Consider the following 23,344-nt stretch of genomic DNA (forward strand, 5'->3'; position numbering starts at 1 on the left):
TGAGGGAGTGGATGGGGATAATGAAAGGCTAGAGATGGGGAGCAGGGGCTGTGTGCGCTCCGGGGGATTTAGCATTTTTCCAGACTGATGGATACTTGGCTCACAGAGAGGTTCGATGGCTCGGAACTGCCAACCAGCAGGCACAATGAGTGCACCTCCAAGTCCATCTTGGCCCAGAGCCTCAATTAGGAAGCTGGCAGTAAAGGAGGAGAAAATGGTGTCCATAGAAAGACTTATAGACTGTGTTGTGTCAATACGAGGGATGGATTACCTTTAATGTCTGGGTACTAGGTTAAAGATGTCCACTAATTAAGCCTTCACCAAGCAGTAAGAAATTAGTATATAGGTAGAAAAGCAAAAATAAGTCCAGTAACGTGGACCATGGCATTACAATAGTTAATAAACATCTGGTCGGGTGCAAAAAAAGCACAGATATGCACCAAATGTGTAAAGGAATAGATAAAGAGTTTGAAAAAGAGAGTGTAGTGTATGGGTAGTGATTGATACCACTGTCATCACCACTGTTTTTAAAAGGCATAATTCGACATCTGTCTTCAAATATCACTCTTACAAAGAAAGCAAATAATGTAAGCATATTGAACTGTTCCTTTATAAATGTGGGGCAGGGGTGGCCTAAATCTGGGTGGGGAAAGTGAAAAGGAAGCGCTTGCCTCCCTCATTAGTCACCACCATTGAGGTGGCCCGTGAGCAAGGCCCTCAACCCCAACTTCTCTAGTGAAGCTGCAGATCAGACTGTGGTTGTCCTGGGCAACTTCCATGTGTGAATGTGTGTAAAAGTGCAAAGGGGATTAGGGCATTACTGCAAAAGAGAGGCTTCCTCTGGCCAACTTCCTTGAATAAATAAAGGTTAAAAATAAAAAAATTAAGTAAATAATTGTGTGACAGATAAGTCATAGCAGAGTTTTTGTATCTTACATGCTGAGGCTCGCAGGTTCAGCCCCCTCTGCTTGCCTGATGCTACAACAAAACAAAATCTTTATAACCTCTCCGCTGTCTAACAGCTGCAAGTGATGTTGTAAAATCACATGGCAAAGAGCCAGAGAGCTATTGTAATGTGAAAACTGCCCTGGGCTATTATCACTACGTAATGCCAGTTTAATTAAGTATGAGCACACATTCATTTTGTTTACAGTATTACGGTTGTTGTGGGTCCAGATGTATAAGACTGTTGGTAAAGTGCAGTGCAGCATTAACCTGGATATAGATATCAGCTGAAACATGACAAGAGATATGAAGATAAATAATGGGAATGAATAGATACCACATTATGTTTTTAATGGATTTGTAATGGTCATGACCTCCCAATGAGAATCCATTTTCATTAGTCAAAATGAATGAAATGGATCCCCCAATTATGAGGCTGATGTTTAGAGTTTAAAACACTCCCTCCACAGACTGACTCATCTTACCTTCTTTTCTGAGTTTTGCAACCATTTCTCTGTGTTTTGAGGGCAGTTTTGCCAATATATATCTTTTTCATATTTTTCTCTCTGCCTCAGCTCTCATGTGTTTATAGTTGTTGCCTCTGCTGCTGCCGCCGCTGCTGCTGGTCGGCTGAATGTTGAAGCCAAGTTTGAACTCTAACCACAAACCAACAGTCAAAGCTCTAAGTCTTGCCTGGGGAGGCAGATAGGAGTTGGCTATCTGTGATGACCCTGGCAAGAGAGCAGAGAAAAACAGCTTTGAAGTCCCACAGATTAGCAGCACATTTAGTTCACTTGACTCCGGAGAAAAACAGAGATTTTGGGTGCATTCAGAAATTGAGCCAGTTTAGTATGACAAAGCACAGCTGGGGGATCAATTAGATAAGTTCAGTAAACAAACTTAAATAGCATGCAATACTTTCAAATTACTGCACCGCCAGTTGAACTTTACTCTTCCTATTGAAAGATCAATGCACAGCAATCTTTTTTCGTACAATTCTGTAATCCAAAATATAAGCACATTTCCAAAATATAACCAAACACTGAAAAAAACTACAACACATAATGTAGAAAGATTAATGTTTCTCTCTTGTTGGGAATAATTGAATGCCACCTCCACAAATTGCAGGACCCTTTGGAATAGTGAGTTATTGACCAGCTGACCACAGAGGTTATTTCTCAATAAATCAGTCTTATGATAAATGCATGTGTGTTTCCATTTCCATCCTTCATCATTGGTCTACAGTGGTGCTAGGGCTTGAACTCATGTCTCATGCACCTTAAGAACATAATAACCTGCCACTAGCAAGCATAAAAAGCCAGAATAAACCTTCCCAGTTGTACATCTTTCTTTATGCAGCTGCAGTTGATGGGTCTTAGTTATCAATGTGATGTTACAAATCATAAAATGTAAAATAACTGCAACTGAAAAAGGAAGATCTATTACAGTTTTTTTCGATTGCTAAACGACAGTGGGCACAACTGGAGTCACATGTGCAAAACTCTAACTACAGTCTGCACAGCAGCAGTTCATGTGGACCAAACTCTAGTTCATTTTTCATTGCTTGAACACAGTTTTCAAAACTCTACACACTTATCCCATCACTTTAACCACAACGTGCACAACACTGTAGATTTACAGCACTTTGTTCAAATGCTAACACACTGCTGTCAAAACTGTAAACCACACATTCAAAACAGAATAGATTTCAGTCTGGTGCCTATCAAACACTGCTGATTGCAATTTTAGCTGAAAGCCTAAGCAAGTGTCTTATTTTACAGTTTTTTTCGATTGCTAAACGACAGTGGGCACAACTGGAGTCACATGTGCAAAACTCTAACTACAGTCTGCACAGCAGCAGTTCATGTGGACCAAACTCTAGTTCATTTTTCATTGCTTGAACACAGTTTTCAAAACTCTACACACTTATCCCATGACTTTAACCACAACGTGCACAACACTGTAGATCTACAGCACTTTGTTCAAATGCTAACACACTGCTGTCAAAACTGTAAACCACACATTCAAAACAGAATAGATTTCAGTCTGGTGCCTATCAAACACTGCTGATTGCAATTTTAGCTGAAAGCCTAAGCAGGTGTCTTGTTTTAGACTAGTTAGTGAACATATATGGTATTTATACAGAGAAAGCTCAGAAAGTCTTTTTTTGTATACAAACACCAAATAAGAATGAAACAATTCTACACTGTAATGTTTGAGAGAAACGGGTAAAAGAGCAATATATACCAATATGTCCAGGTAAGATGTCTGAGGTTATGTACACAGCTTTAAAAAAAAGTGAAAAACACTATATCTTTACAATAGTAAAACTGCGTTCTTACTGTTTTTCAGAAAGTAATGGAGGTGAAAGCAATGGAAACACCACATTCATTTGTATTTAGAGATGATGCAGACATCCAATGTGATGAAGAAAACTTGCCACATGATGCTGGAGAGAGGCAGGATTAGTCACACTATTCGTTGGTACTGTTATGTACCTTTAGTTTTTTTTCCTCCAGTAATTCCATAAATTACTAGAGACAAAATACTTTATTGAAGAAAACTGCTGATTTTCATTCCTTCTTGTTTAACTTATGTAAAAATTTGTATGTTATACAATGTATATTTTTTCCTTAAATAAACTGTTGAGTAGTGTCAAGTCACTCAAATTGTTCAAACTGTAAAGATGAAAAAGTTTGTAATTTCTGTATTGGTGTTTGATGCTAGTGTTTTTACCCTCAGTGTGTTCTGAGTGACAGTGTGTGTTATCTCAGTGAGGCTGTGCATACTGTTTGAGACGTGTGTTAAGAGTTGTGTTGCTTTGAATGAGTTTTGCAGGTGATGTGAACTGTTTAGCTCAGGTGACTGTAGGTAGTGCAGACTGTAGTTTGAGTTTTGCACATGTGACTCCAGTTGTGCCCACTGTCGTTTAGCAATCGGAAAAAACTGTAAGAGCAAAACAATTGCTAGAGCCCTTCAGAATTGTCTGCCAAGCTTTGGATTTCTCTGCATGTTGAAGCAGCCAGCATTGGGCTGTAGTGAGAGTAATACTCTTCTTTTTTAGCATTTCCAAAACCAAAAACACAATTGCAAAAGAAGTGTGCAAGTGCTTATCTGCTCCCAAGTGAGCTGTAAAAGTTAGCACATCCAGCTAATTAGCTTACGGCAGCTGGATTCTCGCGATATCACGAGATTGTGCAAAAATCGTGGGATCACATATCAAATGAAAAATTCATCTTGTCAGGCTTAAGGTAATGCCTTTTTGTTTGAAGTACCAGCTTACCGAACCAATCAGTGCTAAGTGAGGAGCTACTGGCAGCTACGGGGGTGGTTTAGGTGTGTGACAGCAGCGACTGTTCGCTAAAATGCTAACTTTTATACATACAGGCCTACATATTTCAGACCTTTTCACAGGGTTTTTGTTTTGAAACACATTTTTGTGTTAGCATTAGTTTACTGTACGTTAGCTAGCTACTCCTGATAAAACTTGATAGTGACAGTCATCTTTTCAGCCTTCCACAGTCATCGGCTTGAAATGAGAAAACCTGCTTTTGTCTACTTCCATATAAAATTGAAGACCCGTTGTTTTAAAACAAATTACAACAAATTTTGAGTAGTAAATCTGCCATCGTCATGATTGTAAACTGCATTATGTGCTGCAGAAGAAAGGAAAGCTTGACACAGGCATAGCAACAGCAGCTAAGGAGTATGGGGCTTATAGCAAACGGTCAGTTAACCACCACAAATATATAATATGGCTGGGCACAAACATTTCAATAAGTCCATATATTTGCCCTTTAAAACCCACTATGTCTTGTCCCTCAGAGCCAAGTAAGCATAAATGCATAAATAGATACCAGCAGCATAACATTTATCAGTCCCCACAGAGTGGCAGGGGAGGAGTTCAACAACAAACTGGAATTAATGTTTTGTTGCCTGCCGCCATTTCTAATGGCACCACTACTTATTATTTTTAATCTCCCTTCAACACTGACTCGGGAAACAATAACAGGTTTTGGAAACACTGTTAATATGGTTGCAGTAGCCGTTTTCTTATCTGCAAGTCACAGAGGGGGAGAGAGAGAAAGACGACAGAAATAGTTGCTGAATTGGTAAGTAAGTGGGGTTCTAGAACCCATCCTCACATGCACATACATTAACACACACCTTCCTGCAGTGCATAAGAAGTACTGTACCCTGTATCTTAACACCCCCCCCCCCACACACACACACACACACACACACACACACACACACACACACACACACACACTCCCAGGGGGCCTCAGGTGTTGTTTGGCGAAGTAAATACCATCCACATGAAGGAACAAATCTAAGTCCTCAGTGAACCTCGTGATAGGCTTACTGCTGTTTCTACACTGCCAGAGAAACTCAAAACAGCAAACGATATGCAAATCAAGCTTTCCTCTCTAAAGTATTAAGAAGAGTCTACAGTGTAGATAGAAACATGAGTAAACCCGGTTTGCCTAAAACATTTTGCCCATGTGTAACAACTTGTCATAATGATCAGACACACACACACACACACACTCACACACACACACATGCACATTACAGGGAGTACAACAAATAGTTGCTGTAATGCTGCAGACTATAACCTACTTGAAGTTTACAACAGTACAGTATATACACAGTTTCCACCTCCCACTCTGCCTGTATACTTTCTCTCTTTCATGACTCCAGTAGCAAGTAACGACAGTTTTATTTAGAAAAAAACAAAAACCTTAATGTGAAACCTACTAAAGGTCACAACCAGAGAGCATCCATCTCAGATCTACAATTGGGAGCCTCAGGTTGAATTACTAGTAATGAGCTGCAGGAGGTGAGCGAGGTAGAGCTACTGCCTGCCAGATATACTTTTCACAGTGACCAAATGAGGACATTAAACTTTAATGGCCGCTTTGCCATCCCTACTGTAGTCTGCTATTAAGTGAGCAGCTCACAGAGACACACTCACCATATCTACTGTAAACAATAAACCTTCATGTCCCAGCTTAGAGGATAACTCCGTAGGTGTTATTTTGTTGTTTTGGTCATCATCTCTAATGGTTATGATGACATTGTACTAACCACTGTAATTGCTGAGCTCTGGGATCATGGTGACACTGCTGCGAAGAAGTCCGATGGGGCAAGACACGATAGGAGTGAACAGTAAACCACCACTAAAACCCTTTCAACAAATCCTCCAAACAAAAAGGTAGTTTGTCATGCCTTTCATACTGACCCATTAATGTTTCTGATCTGGTGCCTCTGTGGGGAGAAAACACGTTTGTCAGAGGCTTTCAAGACCATAAAAAATATTAATATGACGGTTTTCTAACCTGCCAACATTACTGTTTAGTTAGGTTTAGGCAAACAAACAACTTTGTTAAAGGAATAGTTTGGTATTTTGGGAATTACACTCATTTGCTAGCAACACGATCTATACCACTAATACACAAATACAACACAAAACATATTGTATACATCCTGTATTACATATTGTAGGTAAAATGGAAAGTGAGCACACACATAATGTTGGTAACATTCCCTCATTGCCACCTACAGGACACCTACAGTAGGTATGTTAAGTCAAAATTGAACTAGGGCATCTGTCTAGAAAGCGGTGATACGTAATCATTTTACCATTTCCTCATTTTTCTGGGTGATTGTGTGATTGTCTGACTGGCCATGCTTCTGGCCCCCATTTGTCTTATATTTAGCGATGCCACGGCCTTCCCAGACCTTAGCAATTAACTTAATGTAAAGTAATGTAGTAGGAATGATGGCCAAAACTATAAAGATAGGACCCGAGTTGCAATAAACCAGAATTATTCCTCAAAATCCATTCCATCTCAACTACTGCGTAACTCAAAAGGAAGACTCAAAAAGGCTTAAAGCCAAAAGAGACCAAACAAGAGCAGAAGTGGTGTTAATTAGCAACATTATTTTACTATTTTTTCCCTTGGTATGATCTAGCACAGTGGTTGAGGCTTTACTTGAGAGCCATGTTTTGTGTATTTCTTCTGATGCAAGACTCCAGAAATACAACAGTCTCTTGTGCATGCTCGACTACCAGCGGCCAGAAAAACAGATCTGTGGATTAAGTCACCAGAGCAATGATGATGACTAGTCAACACAGTTTGCTGCCTGAAGACAAGAATTGCAACTGAGGAGTGATCCCCACACTGTTTATCTCTTCTTTAGTTTCTATCTACATATCAAAAGAGATTCAACCTTAAGTGGGTGGGAGGAAGAACTTGTTCGCCTTGAAACTAATAAAATGTATAAAGCACTCTAGCTTCTTATAATAAATGCCTGAAGTATCAGTTTTTATTTGAGGTTGTATCAGATCATCTACAGATTTCATTGATAACATTTGCATTGCTTAACTGTGTTTTTGATAAGGGTACACATCAGAACTTGATGTACAGTAACAGACAGAAGTATCAGACCTGACCATGTTTGTTACAGGTAATCTCAAACATAGTTTAGGGCCACACAGCAAATATGTTTGAATTCACTGTTGGGCTTTGTGACAATAATGCTGTTTTCCAACACAAAAAGCTCCTGGGGATAAATTAAAGGATAAAGAATTGTTTCCGTTGCTGTGCTGTGACTCATTTAATTCCCTCCATCTCCTTCATGTATCCTTGGTCCTTTAAACAGTCATAGCAAAAAAGGTTTTTATTTGTGTAGAGTAGAAGCATGTGTGCGTATGTATATCAAGTTTCAGAGGAAACAGCAAGCATTCAATTAATTTTGACAATTTGTAGGCATATTTCCCACTATTCCTGATCAGATCAAATCACATCAGGGAGCCACAGCAGGTGTCACTGCAGGGGGGCTTTTCCACATCTCGCTGTGGTGTGTGTGTGTGTGTGTGTGTGTGTGTTGTGCACTTCAGGGCTGTGTTCTCTGTTGGACTAATTTAGAAAGTGGAACCCTCATATTGGCTTCAGCTGAGCTTTTAAACACATTCCCCATCGCTTACAATGAAAGCGCAATAGGAAGGAATGTATGAACAGGAGGAATGATTACAGCAGGCAAAACTGATTGCAATGTTCATGTGGGCACCTGACTATTGTTTAAAGACGGACTTAAAAAATTATGGACATATCCTTTAAGACTTTGGAATTGTACGAGTATTCATTTCTTTCAGTACCCAATGAGAGAGTCAATACCATTTTCACCACATAGTGTGTTTAAGCTAAGTAACATAAAGCCATTTTGCCTCAATGGAAAAGCTTAATGCAGCATTAGACTGAACTAAACGAAAGAGAAGCTTTATGAGATGTACTGCATGTTAAATGGGGAGTAAATTGCAGCCCCATCTGTAACTCACTACTGCCAAACCTACAGTGTGATACTGTACTGTCAGCCCACAACTCCTCATAGTCCAATTTAAACCTGCTTTATTATGCTGCATAGTCCAATATTTCTTTGCATTGACTGGATCACCATCTGTCACACAACACAATATAAGAAACTGGATCTGACTGGTCGATCCTGACAAAGGCTTGCATTGTCCGGTCTCCACAGCACTGTGTCAGTGCTGAAGTATGGTCTGGCTGCACAAGTTAACATTCTGGTATCCTGTTTGTATTTCTTTAAAGAAAATCACAATCTTCTTGGGCAGTGCTCCTCCTCCACAGCGCTGTAGAGGAGGGTCTGGCAAGTCCACACAACATTCTGGGATGGGAGAAAAACGTGTTCTGGTTCATTGGCATTTCTTTAAACCAATCACAATCGTCTTGGGCAGTGCTAAGCACTGAGTAGAGCCACGGTGCCACTGCAAAATAGACTCTGTAAGAAACTTGTTTTGGTATAACGTGTACGTTCAAAAGTTGTTTTGTCATGCAACAGAAAACTCAGATTGGACAGGTAGTCTAGCTAGCTCTACCCTGCAGAGACCTGAGGAGTAACCATTAACCATAGTAACCATAGTCCTCATAAATCGACCGGAGTTTAAATTGACAACACAAAGAAAGCAGAAGGTAACAATTTACTTTAATTTAGTCAATTTACTAGTCGAGGGAAGTAGCCTGGGGAAACAATAAGATGTCTTTCGTGGCTTTGGAAGATGTTTTGAAAAATCTAAAGCATTTAAAGCCAAACTAAACTAAAGTTACAAACTAACAGGTTTTTCCTAAGGGACGGTCTAAGAAAAGCTACAGTTGCATTATGGGAAGTCTAGGATCCATGACCCATACAATTCAAAGTCAGATTTTCTAATCTGCTTCTTGCAAGTCACCCAACTTTATAAACATGAAATCTATTATTCCCAACTTTCTGGCAGTAAATTGGTTTCTGAAACAGGGAAATCTGTCTTCCTTTTAAGGTTAATGTATTGCGAAAAACAGGAGGTTACCAGTAGTTTAAGCAGGTTTCTTTAAAGTTTTTCTATAGCTCCATATTAACGATTAATCAAAGGGGTCTTTCTAAAGCTCTTCCCAGATTTCTGTCTCTTTAACCTTTTTGACCTGACAAAGTATGTGTTTCACTGTACATACAATGATTGTACTGTCAGCACAAAGCCTTGGGCTAAAACACCAACTTTATCTTTTTTTCTGTGATAAAAATTAAACACTTTAGATTAGATTTTAGATTCATCAGGTCAAATGGCATTCAAGTCACCTATAAATCCAAAGATGTTTCCATCTCATCTAGAAAATAAAATCCAGTCCTCATAAAATTGAATTACTTTTTTAGCCTAGGGCACATTTGTGAGATCTCTTAAAATATGTATTTATTATTTTATTTTTTTTACAATTCCTGCCTGGGTAGTAAAAACTATGGCGTTTAAAAAAAAGGGTGAAATTAATAAACTTGACAAAGATTTTATATTTATGTTCTGTAACAACAAAATGTGTTCTCTTTCTCTTTTTCTATCAGTGTTTTCATAACAGCAATACATACAGCAGACAATATTATGGCTCCAGAGCTACACAGTGCCGCAGGCCAGCAGTTCATTGTGCTCTTCACCCCTTCATAACCTTTCAAACAAGCAACAATAGTCAGACACAAAGAGAGAGAAAAGAAAGAGACAGTGTACCACGATGTGTACAAACGATAATTCAAACAAGATATACAGTATGTTGTGTGTTGTTAAGACCACAGCCTGAGTTACAAGAGAATAAATGCAATCCTAACCGAACAACAAAGTTGTGACATACATTACCTCCAACACAGTCTAACGGCAGTTCGTGAAATGTTCACATCATTTTATCTATTGATTCGTGTACACAGACACGTTTATCTAGTTTTTTTTCATGATGGTCAACTAATGTATTTCAATGGGAAGCATCTTTCGTGATCATAGCACGATTATTTCTGTCAGTCAGGCTGCAGCAGAGAAGCTGCAACCTGATCTCACAGAATTCCGCGAAATGAACACGGCCCCTTAACTCAAAATTCCGTGATGTGCCCATGGAAGAATTCTGGGTTGGGTTTAGGAAAACAATAACGGGACGCGGGACAACAACGGGAAGGTTGGGTTTAGTAAAAGAAGAAAGCGACGGTTGGGTTTAGGAAACGTGCCATGCGGGACAGGATCCCCGGTCTCTTGGGTGAAAGTCCTGTGTCCGTGTACACAAATCAATAGATTAAATTATGTTAACATTTCACGAACTGCCGCGTTACCTTTGCTCACAGACTGTTGAACACGACATACACAGAGAAGTGTTTTAAAGATCAATTGCTGCTGCTGATTTACTGGTTAATGTATATGCTTGGTATATGTTGTATTTAATACCTTATATTTTTATTCTTTATGCTTCATTTTACATAAAGTAAATGCTCATACAATATATTCCATGACACTTGACATTCATGTCCCCCTCACCCTCAGGATAAATATGAATAACTTCCCACCTACAGCACTATCATCAGGTCATTAATCATTGGTGGTTATGACCAAATACCTGTACTATACTCTTCAATTTCCCTGCATGGGATCAATAAAATGTATCTTATTTAGCTTTATATAAAACGTATAGTATTTTAAATCTGCAGTAACACACTGACATATTATTGTCTTGTAAGCTAATAGGGCAAACTTGCAGTTGCCTATTTACACATTCAGCAGACATGGAGTAAACATCCACTTTATAAATGCAAGTCCAACATTGACTATCTACCAACTCCTGAGGGAAATATCTAGCTGCTAAATGCTCCACTATGTTAACCACCTAGTTGGCATCTTTGTCTGTCTGTCATTTGGTGCTGGTCCTTTTTTCTGAAAATTGCTGGTTGCTGCAGCTGAAAACAACGCTGGCGATGAGAGCGGTGAGACCAAAACAGTAAAGTTGTGGGCCAGAAAACCAAAACAATGAGCTGAAAGATCCTAAAAGCTCTATAGAGCTTTGGGAAACTGCAGTCTGGTGATAATTCCCATTTGTCACTACAAGTGACTCCTTTCTTTTCCTTTTCTCGTGATCAACAGTTATAAAAATATTGATCGGTTAAAGGAGATGCAGTCTTTGTTGACATGCTGGTGTCCACAAACACTTTTAGATTTACATTTTTAGTGACTGCAAAACAGAAAATTAACATACATCTCACACTGCAATCAAACCCTTACAAAAACTATTTGCTATCCAAACATTCACTGAACAAAAATTCTGAATCTGAATTCAGAGACTACAGTTTATAACGCAACAGCATACAGAAGCTCAGCTCAGCACTGCGGACCACAAAGAGGTACAAAGGGACGTGATGGCCAAGAATCGCCTTTGAAGAAAAGACCCTGTGCTTTTTACCTTCGGGGCTTTTTCTTTTTATCATCACAGCCCAGATTGAACATCTGGAAATCAACCATGCATTGCACTGCAGGAGGCGACCAGGAGTTGGTGAGCTTTGTGCGCATGTTGGCTGAACATACAGCAGCAAGCACAGCCCTCCAGGGTGCAATGAAGTATTAATTGAGGTTTAATGGGTGCATTAGGTGCACAGTATGTTCAACATGTAGCTCGTAAAAGTGGTATATGTGTTTGTTTGTTTGACAAAAAGCGTTGTTTTCTGGTGAAATGGCATGCTTTTTTTTGCAGCCTGACACATAACAGTAGCCAGAAAACAAATTATTGTTCATATAATATGAACAGTCGCTGAACCATTACACTGAACAAGAGAGATCCGGACTGAAGCTAATGCATTAATGAGCTGCAAGAACAAAGAAAGAATCATCATCAGAGCTAAAATGTCCCCCATGTGGCGACAGTGAGATCAAGTTAAAACCCATGGGTTGAAGAGCTCCATCCTCATCTATTTTATATGTGATATGTGCCACACATCCTACTCTTCTGACATACAGTACATATACTTTGTGTTTATAGGACACTTAAGGTCTACTGTATAGCATGGGCGCTCCAGAGGCTTATGTTGCTCGGCTGACCCTGTCCTGTTGGCTTTGACAGAGCCTTATAAAAGCTGTGTGGCAGACAGGCGTATCTCCAATAGTCCAGGGAGCAATGGGGGTGGTGAGGTGGGTAGTCAAAGAGAAGAGTCTGAATTGGAGAATACAGATACTGAACATGTGCACACTCAAAGACAAAGCCAACACCTTGGGTACGCTCCAAGGCAGATCCCTCATCAACCACTTCCAGATGCAACAGTAAAGTCACAATCACAAATGAGTCCAGCATAAACCTCTGATCTCATCGTCTCGGAAATAATTAGGCAGGAGAATGACAGAGCGGGGAGGTGGTAAACTGCTCGGGGCTAACCTGAAGGGCGCCTTGGTATGGCATCTGCTTTTGGAAGCTATGTGCCTAGCTTATGGAAAATACGAGAGAGATGAACAAACAACACCTCTTTAGGCATATTCCTCAAAGTCTGAATGAAGAGCAGTGGGCTATTGATGTCTCCCAGCGGCTGGTGCAGGAGGCAGAATGGATAATGGGTAGATACAGCTGATGAAGGTAAGCTGCAACATTTGTAGAGACCTAATTACAATTCACAGTGTATGTCAAGTAAAACTAATACAAAGTTTTCTTCATGCTTTTTAATGTCAAAAGACTGTTGGATTAAATGTTACATCTCTTAAAGTTACAACTCTTAAAGTAAAGTTGCTTACTTTCTAAGCAAGGTAAAAATAAATCTCATCATCCTAATTGTCAAATAATCCAGTGAGTTTCCATAAGTCCAAGGGTAGTGGAAGTTTATTTGTGTACATACTGTCATAGCTGCTGAGTTTAGTTTTGGATAAACTATTAGGCATTAACATTTCGGCCTATGATTTCAGTTTGACACTGACATTTGTATTATACTTTTGTGGAAAGTTCAGCATTTCCACTGTCTGTGGAAGTCACAAGCTTTGGTTTATTATCTATAAAAAGAATCACTTCAGAAAACTGAGGAGTGCATGGTCTGCTGTATGGTCTGCTGTATTACCAGAAAACCTCTCTCTTTTATGAATTTTGCTTGAAAATATTCTAAATTGACTTGACAGGTTGAATAAATATATTTGGAAACTAGGATTAGCTCTTATGCCATGTATAGTACTGAAGCAAAGCTTAAGATAATTACACAATGCAAAAAACAACACTGTAGTTCCAAAAGGGTTGGCACTTCTTCTTCTTTTTTTCCTCCAGATTAATTAGAGCTCTTCCCATTGCACATGAAGTTTGAAACTCACTTCAAAGACCAAAGTTTCCCTCTGGACAGCACCTTATCCGAGGCGCTGTTTGCTTTAATTATGGAACAGGAAGCAGGGATCATCTACAAAAATCAATGTTTCCTCACTTGCTGGAGGTGAAAGCAATTAACTTCTCGATGTTATGATCATGTTATGCTGACATGCAGATTATAAAGACACTTAAAGGCAATGTATGGAAGAAGACTTCATGATTCACTCCCTGAAATATAAAGTAATCAACTTATCAAGTAAAATATAACACTATGGATTTACCATTCTCTTTCTCTCGATCTCTCTTAATCTATACAAGGTGAGGAGTTTAATGAGAACAACTTTCTCTCTCATGATGCACATGTTCAGCCATAATTGCTTCTCTGTGGTATCATCTTGCCCAGTGAATGAATATGAGAGTTAATTGAGGGCTGTGAAAACATTTGCCGCCTCATTATTCTCACGCCAATAAAATCCAAATGACAGCTGAATCGACTGAACAAAAAACAACGCAGATTTTACTTCATAACAAAACCCAACAGTGAACAGCAGCCTCACTTCTTCTGATGCAGAGAATACGGTGACAACAAGCTTCAGTTTACTCGAACATGCTGCACAACGTGTATTGATATTCTCCTACTGCACTGTTGAATGCACAGCTGTCTACCCAACCCTTTTGTGGAAGCACTCAGGCTATGCAACACATGGACAGAACGACACAACAGCTACTCACTACAATCATTATCTTCATAAGTGTTGCAGAGGAACTACACGCACTTGTCTCCAAGCAGCTAATAAAACCAGGCATGCACTTCTCTTCTTTCTTGCCTTACCGTTTATGTGCTTTTCGCCTCATTTTCAGCAGATAAGATCACAATATTCATTAGCCTGTGCATCCCTTCAGAGCAGCATGCATTTAGAAAAAGCCTCCTCCAATTGTGACTGGTGACAGGCTGGTAGGCAGAGAGAGAGAGATAGATAGATAGATAGAGAGAGAGAGCGAGAGAGAGAGAGAGAGAGAGAGAGAGTCAGAGGGAGTTGAGCATTGAATGGAGCAGGAGGAGGTGTATGGGAAGAGGAGGGGTTATTGGACTTAAGGAGAGAAGCAAAGGGAGAGAGAATAAAAGGGAGAGAGAGGTGTGGTGCTGGTGTCACTGCGGGAGGAGAGAAGGTAAAAGTGAAAGTGGCTAACCTCGTGTCATGCTGCATCTCTCCATCAGATTCCTGGTAGGAAGATAACAAGAGAGGGTAAAATTATTAGATTTATTTATCAAGCAGATTTATCTGGCGCCGCTGCTGCCACTGCATGCTGTGAAGTACCTCTTATCTGGTGTTTAACGAGCTCTCAGAGCGGCTACGTCTCGGCAAACAAATATATCCATTATTTTCTCACATACATATATCAATATTGAGAGCTTTAAGTGACAGAGGGATGAGGGAGAGAAACAGAGCAAGAAATGACAGATTAAAAGTGCAAAAGAAAAATGCAGATATAAAAAGAACGTGCCCGAGGGTGAGAGGCAAACTTACATACTGTAAGAAAAACACAAAAGATGAATGATAGAAAATGAAAAGTTCTAAGAGGAAAAGTAAGAAAGTCAACACACCTGAATAATTTTAGCCTATGTATGAGACTCAATTTAAAATAATAGATTTTGGGAAACACACTTCTTGGCTTTCTTGTTGAGACTTAGAGTAAAAGATACCACTCTCGTGTTTTTACGTTAAATATGAAGCTACCAGCAGCAGCCTGTTAGCTTAGCGTAGCATAAACTTTGGAAACGGGGAAACAGCTAGCCTGGCTCTGTCCAAAGATAAAAAAAATTCAGTCTACCGCCATCTTTAAACCTCACCAATTAATACATTATATAAGTTTCCCAAACCAAGAAGTTGTGGCTGTTTTCCTGTTTCTACCTAAAGGCCAAGCTAAGCTAATAGCTTCTAGCTTCAGATTTATCGTACAGCCATGGGAGTGGTATCAATCTTCTCATTTAACGTGAAAGAAAAGAAAACAAATAACACGTACAAAGATGGAGGTGACACCCCAATCCACTCAGTAATTCTCCATCATGTCTTCATATGTGTATCATGGTATAGATATGATTGTGAGAACAGCTTCTTGTTTGCACACATTTTTTTAGTACACATGAATTATGCATGACATGGATTTCACAAGAGCATTTACCATTTACATTTTCACTGGTGCTTAATTCTTTGGTGCAGAACCAATTACTCAATGCATCCCCAGGACCAGAGTTGACACAGCAGAGCTATTTGCAGCCAAGGTCCAAAAAACCCCCAAAAAGCATCTACTGTAACACTTTAGTGACACAACCCTTCCCAATGTATGCTCATGATCATAAACTTTATAGAGCACAGAAAGTCAGATACTGTTTGTGCGTGCTGTTAGTGCTTCAGCAGGTTAGTGTGTGTGTGCATGTGCTTGTGTGTGCCAAGTTGCATGCAGTTTCTGTCAGCCTCAATATTTATTAGAGGATTCAGTGAGGTACAATGAATGTCACAGGTAGACACAGCTTCAACATGAGAGTGCAGTGTGTGTATGTGAGCATGTGTATGCTGTGCTTCATGATGTTGTGCAATCTGTGTTGTGTGGGTGTTACAAACAGTGTGAGTGATACAGCAGGATGACTCATACAGCTACTGAATGAGACAACGCTCAGTAATCCCCTCTGTCCATCCCTCCATCCCAGCATCCCTCTGTGTGGGGAGGGCAAGCCTAGAGAGAGAGGGAGGAGGAGGAGGATTGGCATTCCTGGAAGTAGAGTCCTTTTTTCCCTCCTTGTCTGTTTAAGTCACTAACTGTGTGAAAAGCTGCCATACAGCAGTTTTCTCTCTTGATACCAAATGTATTCCTTTCAATTTGTACACCCACTCATCGGCTGAACAGTTGCTAGGGAGCTGCCATCCAGTGAATGAATTATAATCAGGACTGACATTGGTCAAGGTCCGCATTTAGCAGAATAAGAGTGCAACCAGTGCAGCAGGGTGTGAGAGGCCATAGTACTGAGTGCCATTTCTAAGCCCGAGGCTCAAAAGCACCAAAAAAATGGAGGAAAGTGTTTAAATTATTAATGTATTAGCTACCTTCACACAGGCAGCGAAGCAAGATAGTGAAATTTGTTTGAAACCCAAGGCATCTTTCTCTCTTTTACTCTGGGCTCTGAGTAAATAAGCAGTAAATAAGGGTGGATGTATTTTTAATACCGCATGCCAAAGGGACCAATACTTTCTCTTTGCTATCTCTTGGATGTTTGGAGGGCAGAGAGATGCTAATGCATTTAAATCAGAATTAATATAGACCTTTACCATAGCACTCCTTTGAGAACATCATGGCTATGAAAATGCACATCCAGTGAGAAAAGATGAATTTGAACCGCAGGTTGTGCTTTCATTTCCAGTCTGTGTTTGAAAAGAAGGAGTGAGGATATGTTCTGTTCACATGCACTACATTGCTGTGCATGTAAAGCACAAAATAATTCATATTTCCCATCTTGGCAGATTTTATTTTGTATGGCAAGTGGGTGATGTGTCAGACACAATTAAGCAAAACACCAAACATAAATGATTCACGTCTAATAAGTCTCGATGAATAATATTTTACTAACAAGGAGGAATGTAATGCAATACACAATATATCAAAGCCTTAAATAAAGATTGAGTGAAATCATCAGAGACTTGTGTAATCTTATTAATTTGGCACCTTGTTTCCAGTAATGATGAGGAAACACGACACACAGAGAGTCTTATGTTCCTCTGTCATATATATATATACAGTACAGGCCAAAAGTTTGGACACACCTTCTCATTCATGTGTTTCTTTATTTTCATGACTATTTACATTGTAGATTCTCACTGAAGGCATCAAAACTATGAATGAACACATATGGAATTATGTACTTAACAAAAAAGTGTGAAATAACTGAAAACAAAGTAGCCACCCTTTGCTTTTTTTGATAACTCTGAAAACCCTTGGTGTTCTCTCAATGAGCTTCATGAGGTAGTCACCTGAAATGGTTTTCACTTCACAGGTGTGCTTTGTCAGGGTTAATTAGTGGCATTTTGTCCCTTATTAATAAAAAAGCAAAGGGTGGAATTCTTGGTTAACATAACAAGGCTGATGCTGGTTCACAGGGTCAAAGAAGCATGTTTCTGACTTTATGTTCTTGGCCACAAACTCCCTCTATCAGGCTAAAAGCAGTGGCTGGCAGCTTAATGTGTATCAATAAGGGATAGTAGCAGATGGTAGTTTACACCCTTCCATTGCCAACAGAGGTGTTAAAAGAAAGACATTAGGAAACAAAAACAGCTAGGTTAGTCCAACACTATCAAATATTCACAGAAACTATTTTCTACCAAAGATATAGAAATTTTTGGCAGGGTGTTCTGCAACACAGTTTCCCTAGAAATTCCATTCGACAATTCCACGCCTCATGATATACATCCAATGCCAGTGTCTGGTGACGCAGAAACTAAAAGTATGGAGGTCAGGCTCGTGGATAGGAATATAGTGCTATTGTCATGCAGGAGACCGGAGTTATCCAATATCAACATTCTTGTCTGGTGATAGTGGTGTTCTGTGGACGACACAGTGCAACCAGGAAAGAAATGTTGTCAAACCTTTTAATTGTAATTTACTACTGCTATGAGCACCTTAAATTAATTCATATTCATCTCCTATTGTATTGGGGTGTCAACCAACATCTTAGAAAGAAAAATAGAAAATATGTATTTTGTGAAATAGGTGAATCAACTCTTTAAATGTAGTAGTACTCACAGTGATATTAACAGGTCTGGGCAGTGAGGTAGATCTGTAGGACATTCTGGGAAAGCCCTCTGGCCAGCTGAATACAGGGCAGGTGTTACTCCATTTACTGGAAGTCGATTGAGGAGGAGGAGGGGGCTCATAACTGGTAAATAACATGTTCTTTTCTTTCTCCCTCCCTCTTTCCATCCTTCTGTCTTTCTCCAAGCAAAGCCTTTCTCTTCCGTTATCCTTGTCCTTCCTTTTCTCGATTCCTCTGTCTCTCTCCCAGGGGTTCTCTTTTTTCTTCTCCCTCTCCTTGCCTCTTTCCATCCCTGAGCTCCCATTTATCTCCCATGGAAACCTGTTTTCCCTCTCCTTTTCTCTCTTCATAACCTTCTCTGGCGTTTTCTCATTTATCTCTTTCCCCAGGGTATCATTAGCTACCAGTTCATCAAGTCGCCTCACACTGTCAATGTCTGTCTCCAGATAAAGTCTCCCAGTGGAGGGCTGCGCTTGGATCTTTGTGCATAACTCCAGGTTGTGCTCTCGGTATGGGTGACTTTCCCCTTTCACTTTCCTCAACACATCCCCAGGCTCCAAGATTTTACAGCTGGGTAATGTCTTGCTCCACTGGTGGATGGGACTGGTAATGCCCTTTGAATCATACTCCTTGATGGTCTGGAGGTTTGAGCTGGCTTGGGTGTACCACAAGTTTGTGGCTGATGTAGATGGTGGTGGCAGGCTTGCTGGTGTTGAATGCAGTGTGAGCGGGTGAATGCGGTGAGAGGGGGTTGATGGCAGCGGTGGTGGAGGAGATGGGTAGCAATGTCGAAGGGTAGACTGTTGTTGAGGAGGACTGTCCTTAGATTTCAACACCCTGCAGGTCACCTCATTCAGAAACTGCGAGAACTTGCGCCTGTTGTCGGTCATCTCATCCTGCTGATGGGATGAGATGGAAGCAGAATTCTTGCTAAGGCAAGATGAGGACACACTTTGGGTTCCCACGTCTTTCCTTAGCGCTGTGGAAGAACTTTCAGGGGCACAATCTCCTTTACTTTCAGTTTTAGCAGCAGGATGTGAGAAGATGAGATTTTGGTAAATGATTTCAGGCTCATCCATGGAAGTAGCAGATGCTTGGTCAGTCGTGAAAGGCTTTTCACCTGATGCCTCATTGCTATCTTGCTTAACAGGAGTCCGTAGCAGGCAGGTGGCCCCTGAGCTCCAGCTATTAGTGTCCCAACTGCCATCATCATCACTGGAGCTTCCATTGCCGCTCTGTAGGCTGGGGCTGGTACTCCTCTCACTGGGGCTAGGGCTGGGGCTTGAGTTGTCCAGGCTTCCAAGTGACCTCCTCTTCAACCGAGAGATTGATCCCCTCAGGCTGGATAAAGAGCCCCAGAAGCTGGGCAGAGATCTTTGTAGACGTGGCAATGATCCTTGGAGGCAAGGAATAGACCCCTGGAGGTTAGAAAGGGAACCTTTGGGGTTTGGACTGGTAGAGCTGTGTAGACTGGAAAGAGAACCTTTGAGTAGTAAAGGAGAGGATTGGCGGCGTAGCGGTGGGGCTTCTTCTTGGTCACTGTATGGTCCAGAGAAGACAGGGCAAGATGCGGTGGAAGAGCAGGAGCCACGATCCTGCCGAGTTGCTGCTGTTCGGGCTCTTGGTTGGCGCCGCAGAGTAGCCATATTAATTGCTTTCTTTCCCTTACTTCGCACAGTCTTTGGTGATCCTTTTTGTACAGACTCGAGCCTGAGACCATCTTCTGAAATGGACACGCACAAGTGAACCATGTCAGGCTTAGTACAACAGATTTCCAATGGTTTTCTGTCCTCTGGCTTTGCCCAATTTCAATTCTCTGTCCTAGTTGTCCAGGCCACCAGCAGGGCACCCAAGCTGTTGCAGTGTGACACACTTTTACTGCTTCAGCTCAGTACACAATGAGATCCCAAAGAGGTTAGCGTCTAATAGTCATTTGGATGTAAACCAACCTACTTTCATTACCATTCATAAACTGACACTGTCAATTCAATTTTTTCCTTTTTAAAATAGCATTATAGATTAACAGCTGCATCAACAGTGCTTTGTCTGTGGGCATCATCTGTAATGAATTTGCGTATCGACGAGTATGGGGTTGGAAAGCAGCTGGATATCCAGGTCAGAGATATTGACCACAGCTACCACGTGAAATCTGCTTTGTGGACAGCAGGCAAGCAAAGTGGCCACAGATTGATTGGTCACACATGCTACTTTTAGTGGTTTGTTGTTGTGTATATTATGCTGCGGTGCAGAGATAAACTTACAAGAGTACATTCATTTACTTTAACTCGTCCCTCAAGACATACTTGATATCATTAATTTATAATTTGTCACTCCTACAATCTATTTAATCTCTAGACAGAACATCTCTATGGAGGCGGTGAGGTGCAGAAGTAGCATCTGTTGCTCGGATGAAAAGGAGCCTCCCAGCAGATGTTGTCCAGACACCTGGTGGAAACATCAGCTCTAAAGCTGAAAGGATCATACAAATTGGTAGCACCTCAAAGTACTACAATTTTTTCCCCTGAAGATATCTCTACCTGAAGTCTTGCACAATATGGAGTTTGAGAGACTCTTATAACAACCAAACTAAAATGTATATTTATCTTGAGAGGTGTCATAAGTATTCACATTCATTACTCAGGTAGAAGTATAGATACTAGGATTTAAAAAGACTTCTGTAGAAGTTGAAGTATCAACTCAATCTTTTTACTCAAGTAAAAGTGTAAAAGTACTGGTTTCAAAACTACTTCAAGTATAAAAGTAAAAGTAATGTAAGGGAAAAAATAATACCAATATGCTTTTTCAAATTAAACGGCGAGTTTTGGAAACAATTAGCTCATGGTACTTGGGTGCGCAGAGCTTGCGCCGCATTCGAAAGGAGTTGTTTTTGCATCCAATCATTTCAAAAAATTCTTGCAGGTACGGCCAGGGACGTAGAAGGGTTGGCTGGTGTTCCTGGCTACCAAACTCCTTGCTGGTGCTTGGTTGGGACATTTAGCTTCAGTTCTCTTGAGTATCTGCCACAGACATCTTCGTACTAGGCTACATACATCTGCTAGTTCCTTCCTGGAGTGTGACGTGATTTGTGTCATGTGCACGTGTGATGGATCGCGTACAAACCAATAGGGTGTCGGAATGGTATATGTTTATACTTCTCATCCAACCACAATCAAGTTCACTCTATCCGGATGCCGCGATTTATCTGGATAAGTTTTTTTGGTGTTTTTGTTGAACGATGACAAGCTGGAATGAAAACAAGCCGAACTGAAATAAGAGTAACGAGGATATTTTTAAAATGTAAGGAGTAGAAAGTACAGATAATTGCGTAAAAATGTAAGGAGTAGAAGTAAAAGTCTGCGCTTATAATAATTACTCCAGTAAAGTATAGATACCCAAAATTTCTACTTAAGTAAGGTAAGGAAGTATTTGTGCTTGTTACTTGACACCTCTGTTCATCTTATAAAAACAGCACAACATAATTTGATATATCTTGTGTTGAGTCTAAAAGCTTGACCAAAAGCATCTTTAGGAGGATTTACATGACAATTTAGGTACAGGATATATGAAAGAAAAGGAGAAAACCAAAGCCAATATGTGAACAGAATAGACATATCCAATCAATCTGTGGCTTTTCTGCCCCTTGACATCCCCAATGTAACCACATTTAGGTTTTGGCAGTGGGACATCAATAGCAGCATCCTAAGCAGTGTTCCAGTCTTTTGTAACCACAGAGCAGCTAATTGCATTGTTAGCACAAAGGTGAAACCTTTCCTCTATAGACTCTTAATGGAAAGATCAGGATTAAAATCTAACCAATACAATACCAATACCAATACATGCTAAAGGTTGAAAAAAGGAACAATAGTCTGAATCTGAATTTCATTCTTCAACACTAGTGCAGATTACAGTATTCATAATTCAAAAGTTTACCTTACCATATAATTCTCTGATTATTTATTTATTTATTTATTATTTATGCTTGACATCATGGCTGTACAAAAAGAAAAACATCAGTAAGAACATTGGTTTATTCTTTGTTCTGCTTTCCATGCCACTTTCATGTGTCCGCGGGTATAATTTCCCACAAACTGTGCAGGACTGATTCCTACACAAAGGAGGGTACTCAACCAAAACAGGAAGAGGACAGCCTACTGCGAGTGAACAGTGTGAAGCTACTCTACATAGCAGATGGCGGAACCACTGAATAAAACACCTCTCCAACAGCTGTACCCTCTTTAATATGAGACAGAACTCTAGGAAGACCAAAGTAATAAAAAAAAACCTTGGAGGCTGAAAACTGGAAAGATGAGATCTGAAGCACACGGTCAAAGTAAGAGCTTTTAATAAGTTATATAACGTTTTGACATAAGCAAAGCATGTCATCAGTCTCTGATGAAGACGTGCTTTATGTTTTGTATGTCTTCCAAAATGTATGACAGTATAGCCAGATATGCCAATCAAAATTCCTAATCCTTCTCCCACAGAAAACGTTTAATGCAAGTAACTAAATTAAATTCTGCAATGCCTTCACTGGTGTTGAAGGATGAAAATCAGATGAGTGAAATAGTCCTTTTTTTTTACCTTTAGCATGTAATTAATTAGTTAGATTTTAATGCTGATCTTTCCATTGAGAGTCTATTAATAGAGGCAAGGTTTCACCTTTGCACCAACAATGTAATTAGCTGCTCTGTGGTTACGCAAGACTGGAGCACTGCTTAGGATGCTATTGATATAACCAAAAGACACAGATGGGGGGGTGTTCTTTCTGTTCTGTTTATCATTCTTTACTTTATGTTGAAACGTTAGTTGCCGCACATCATTAAAAGCTCTTACTATGACTGTGTGGTCCAGATTTCATCTTTCCACATCCTGCCTCAAAGACTCCTTCACCATTAACCTTTGGAGAATAAGTTGTATGAATAAACACTTTTTTTCTCCTATTGGGCAACTCCTAAATAAATACAATCAA

At 40.1% G+C, this 23,344-nt stretch overlaps 1 protein-coding gene across 3 annotated transcripts in view; it reads right to left on the bottom strand.

Annotated features, from left to right (window-relative positions):
• Positions 1-23,344, bottom strand: part of LOC120548841 — a 148,772-nt gene that overhangs the window by 32,095 nt on the left and 93,333 nt on the right. For 2 of the 3 annotated variants that reach the window (XM_039785355.1, XM_039785356.1), the window contains 2 exons: positions 18,366-20,098; positions 14,763-14,794 (listed from right to left, as the gene is read on the bottom strand). In XM_039785355.1, coding sequence (XP_039641289.1) covers positions 14,763-14,794; positions 18,366-20,021 — 1,688 coding nt within the window. In that variant the 5' untranslated portion in view covers positions 20,022-20,098. Of the gene's footprint in view, positions 1-14,762; positions 14,795-18,365; positions 20,320-23,344 lie in introns of those variants that run through there. The other variant, XM_039785354.1, reaches the window with a different exon arrangement.

Source organism: Perca fluviatilis, chromosome 20 (assembly GCF_010015445.1).
Source record: "Perca fluviatilis chromosome 20, GENO_Pfluv_1.0, whole genome shotgun sequence".
NCBI classification, from domain to species: Eukaryota; Metazoa; Chordata; class Actinopteri; order Perciformes; family Percidae; genus Perca; species Perca fluviatilis.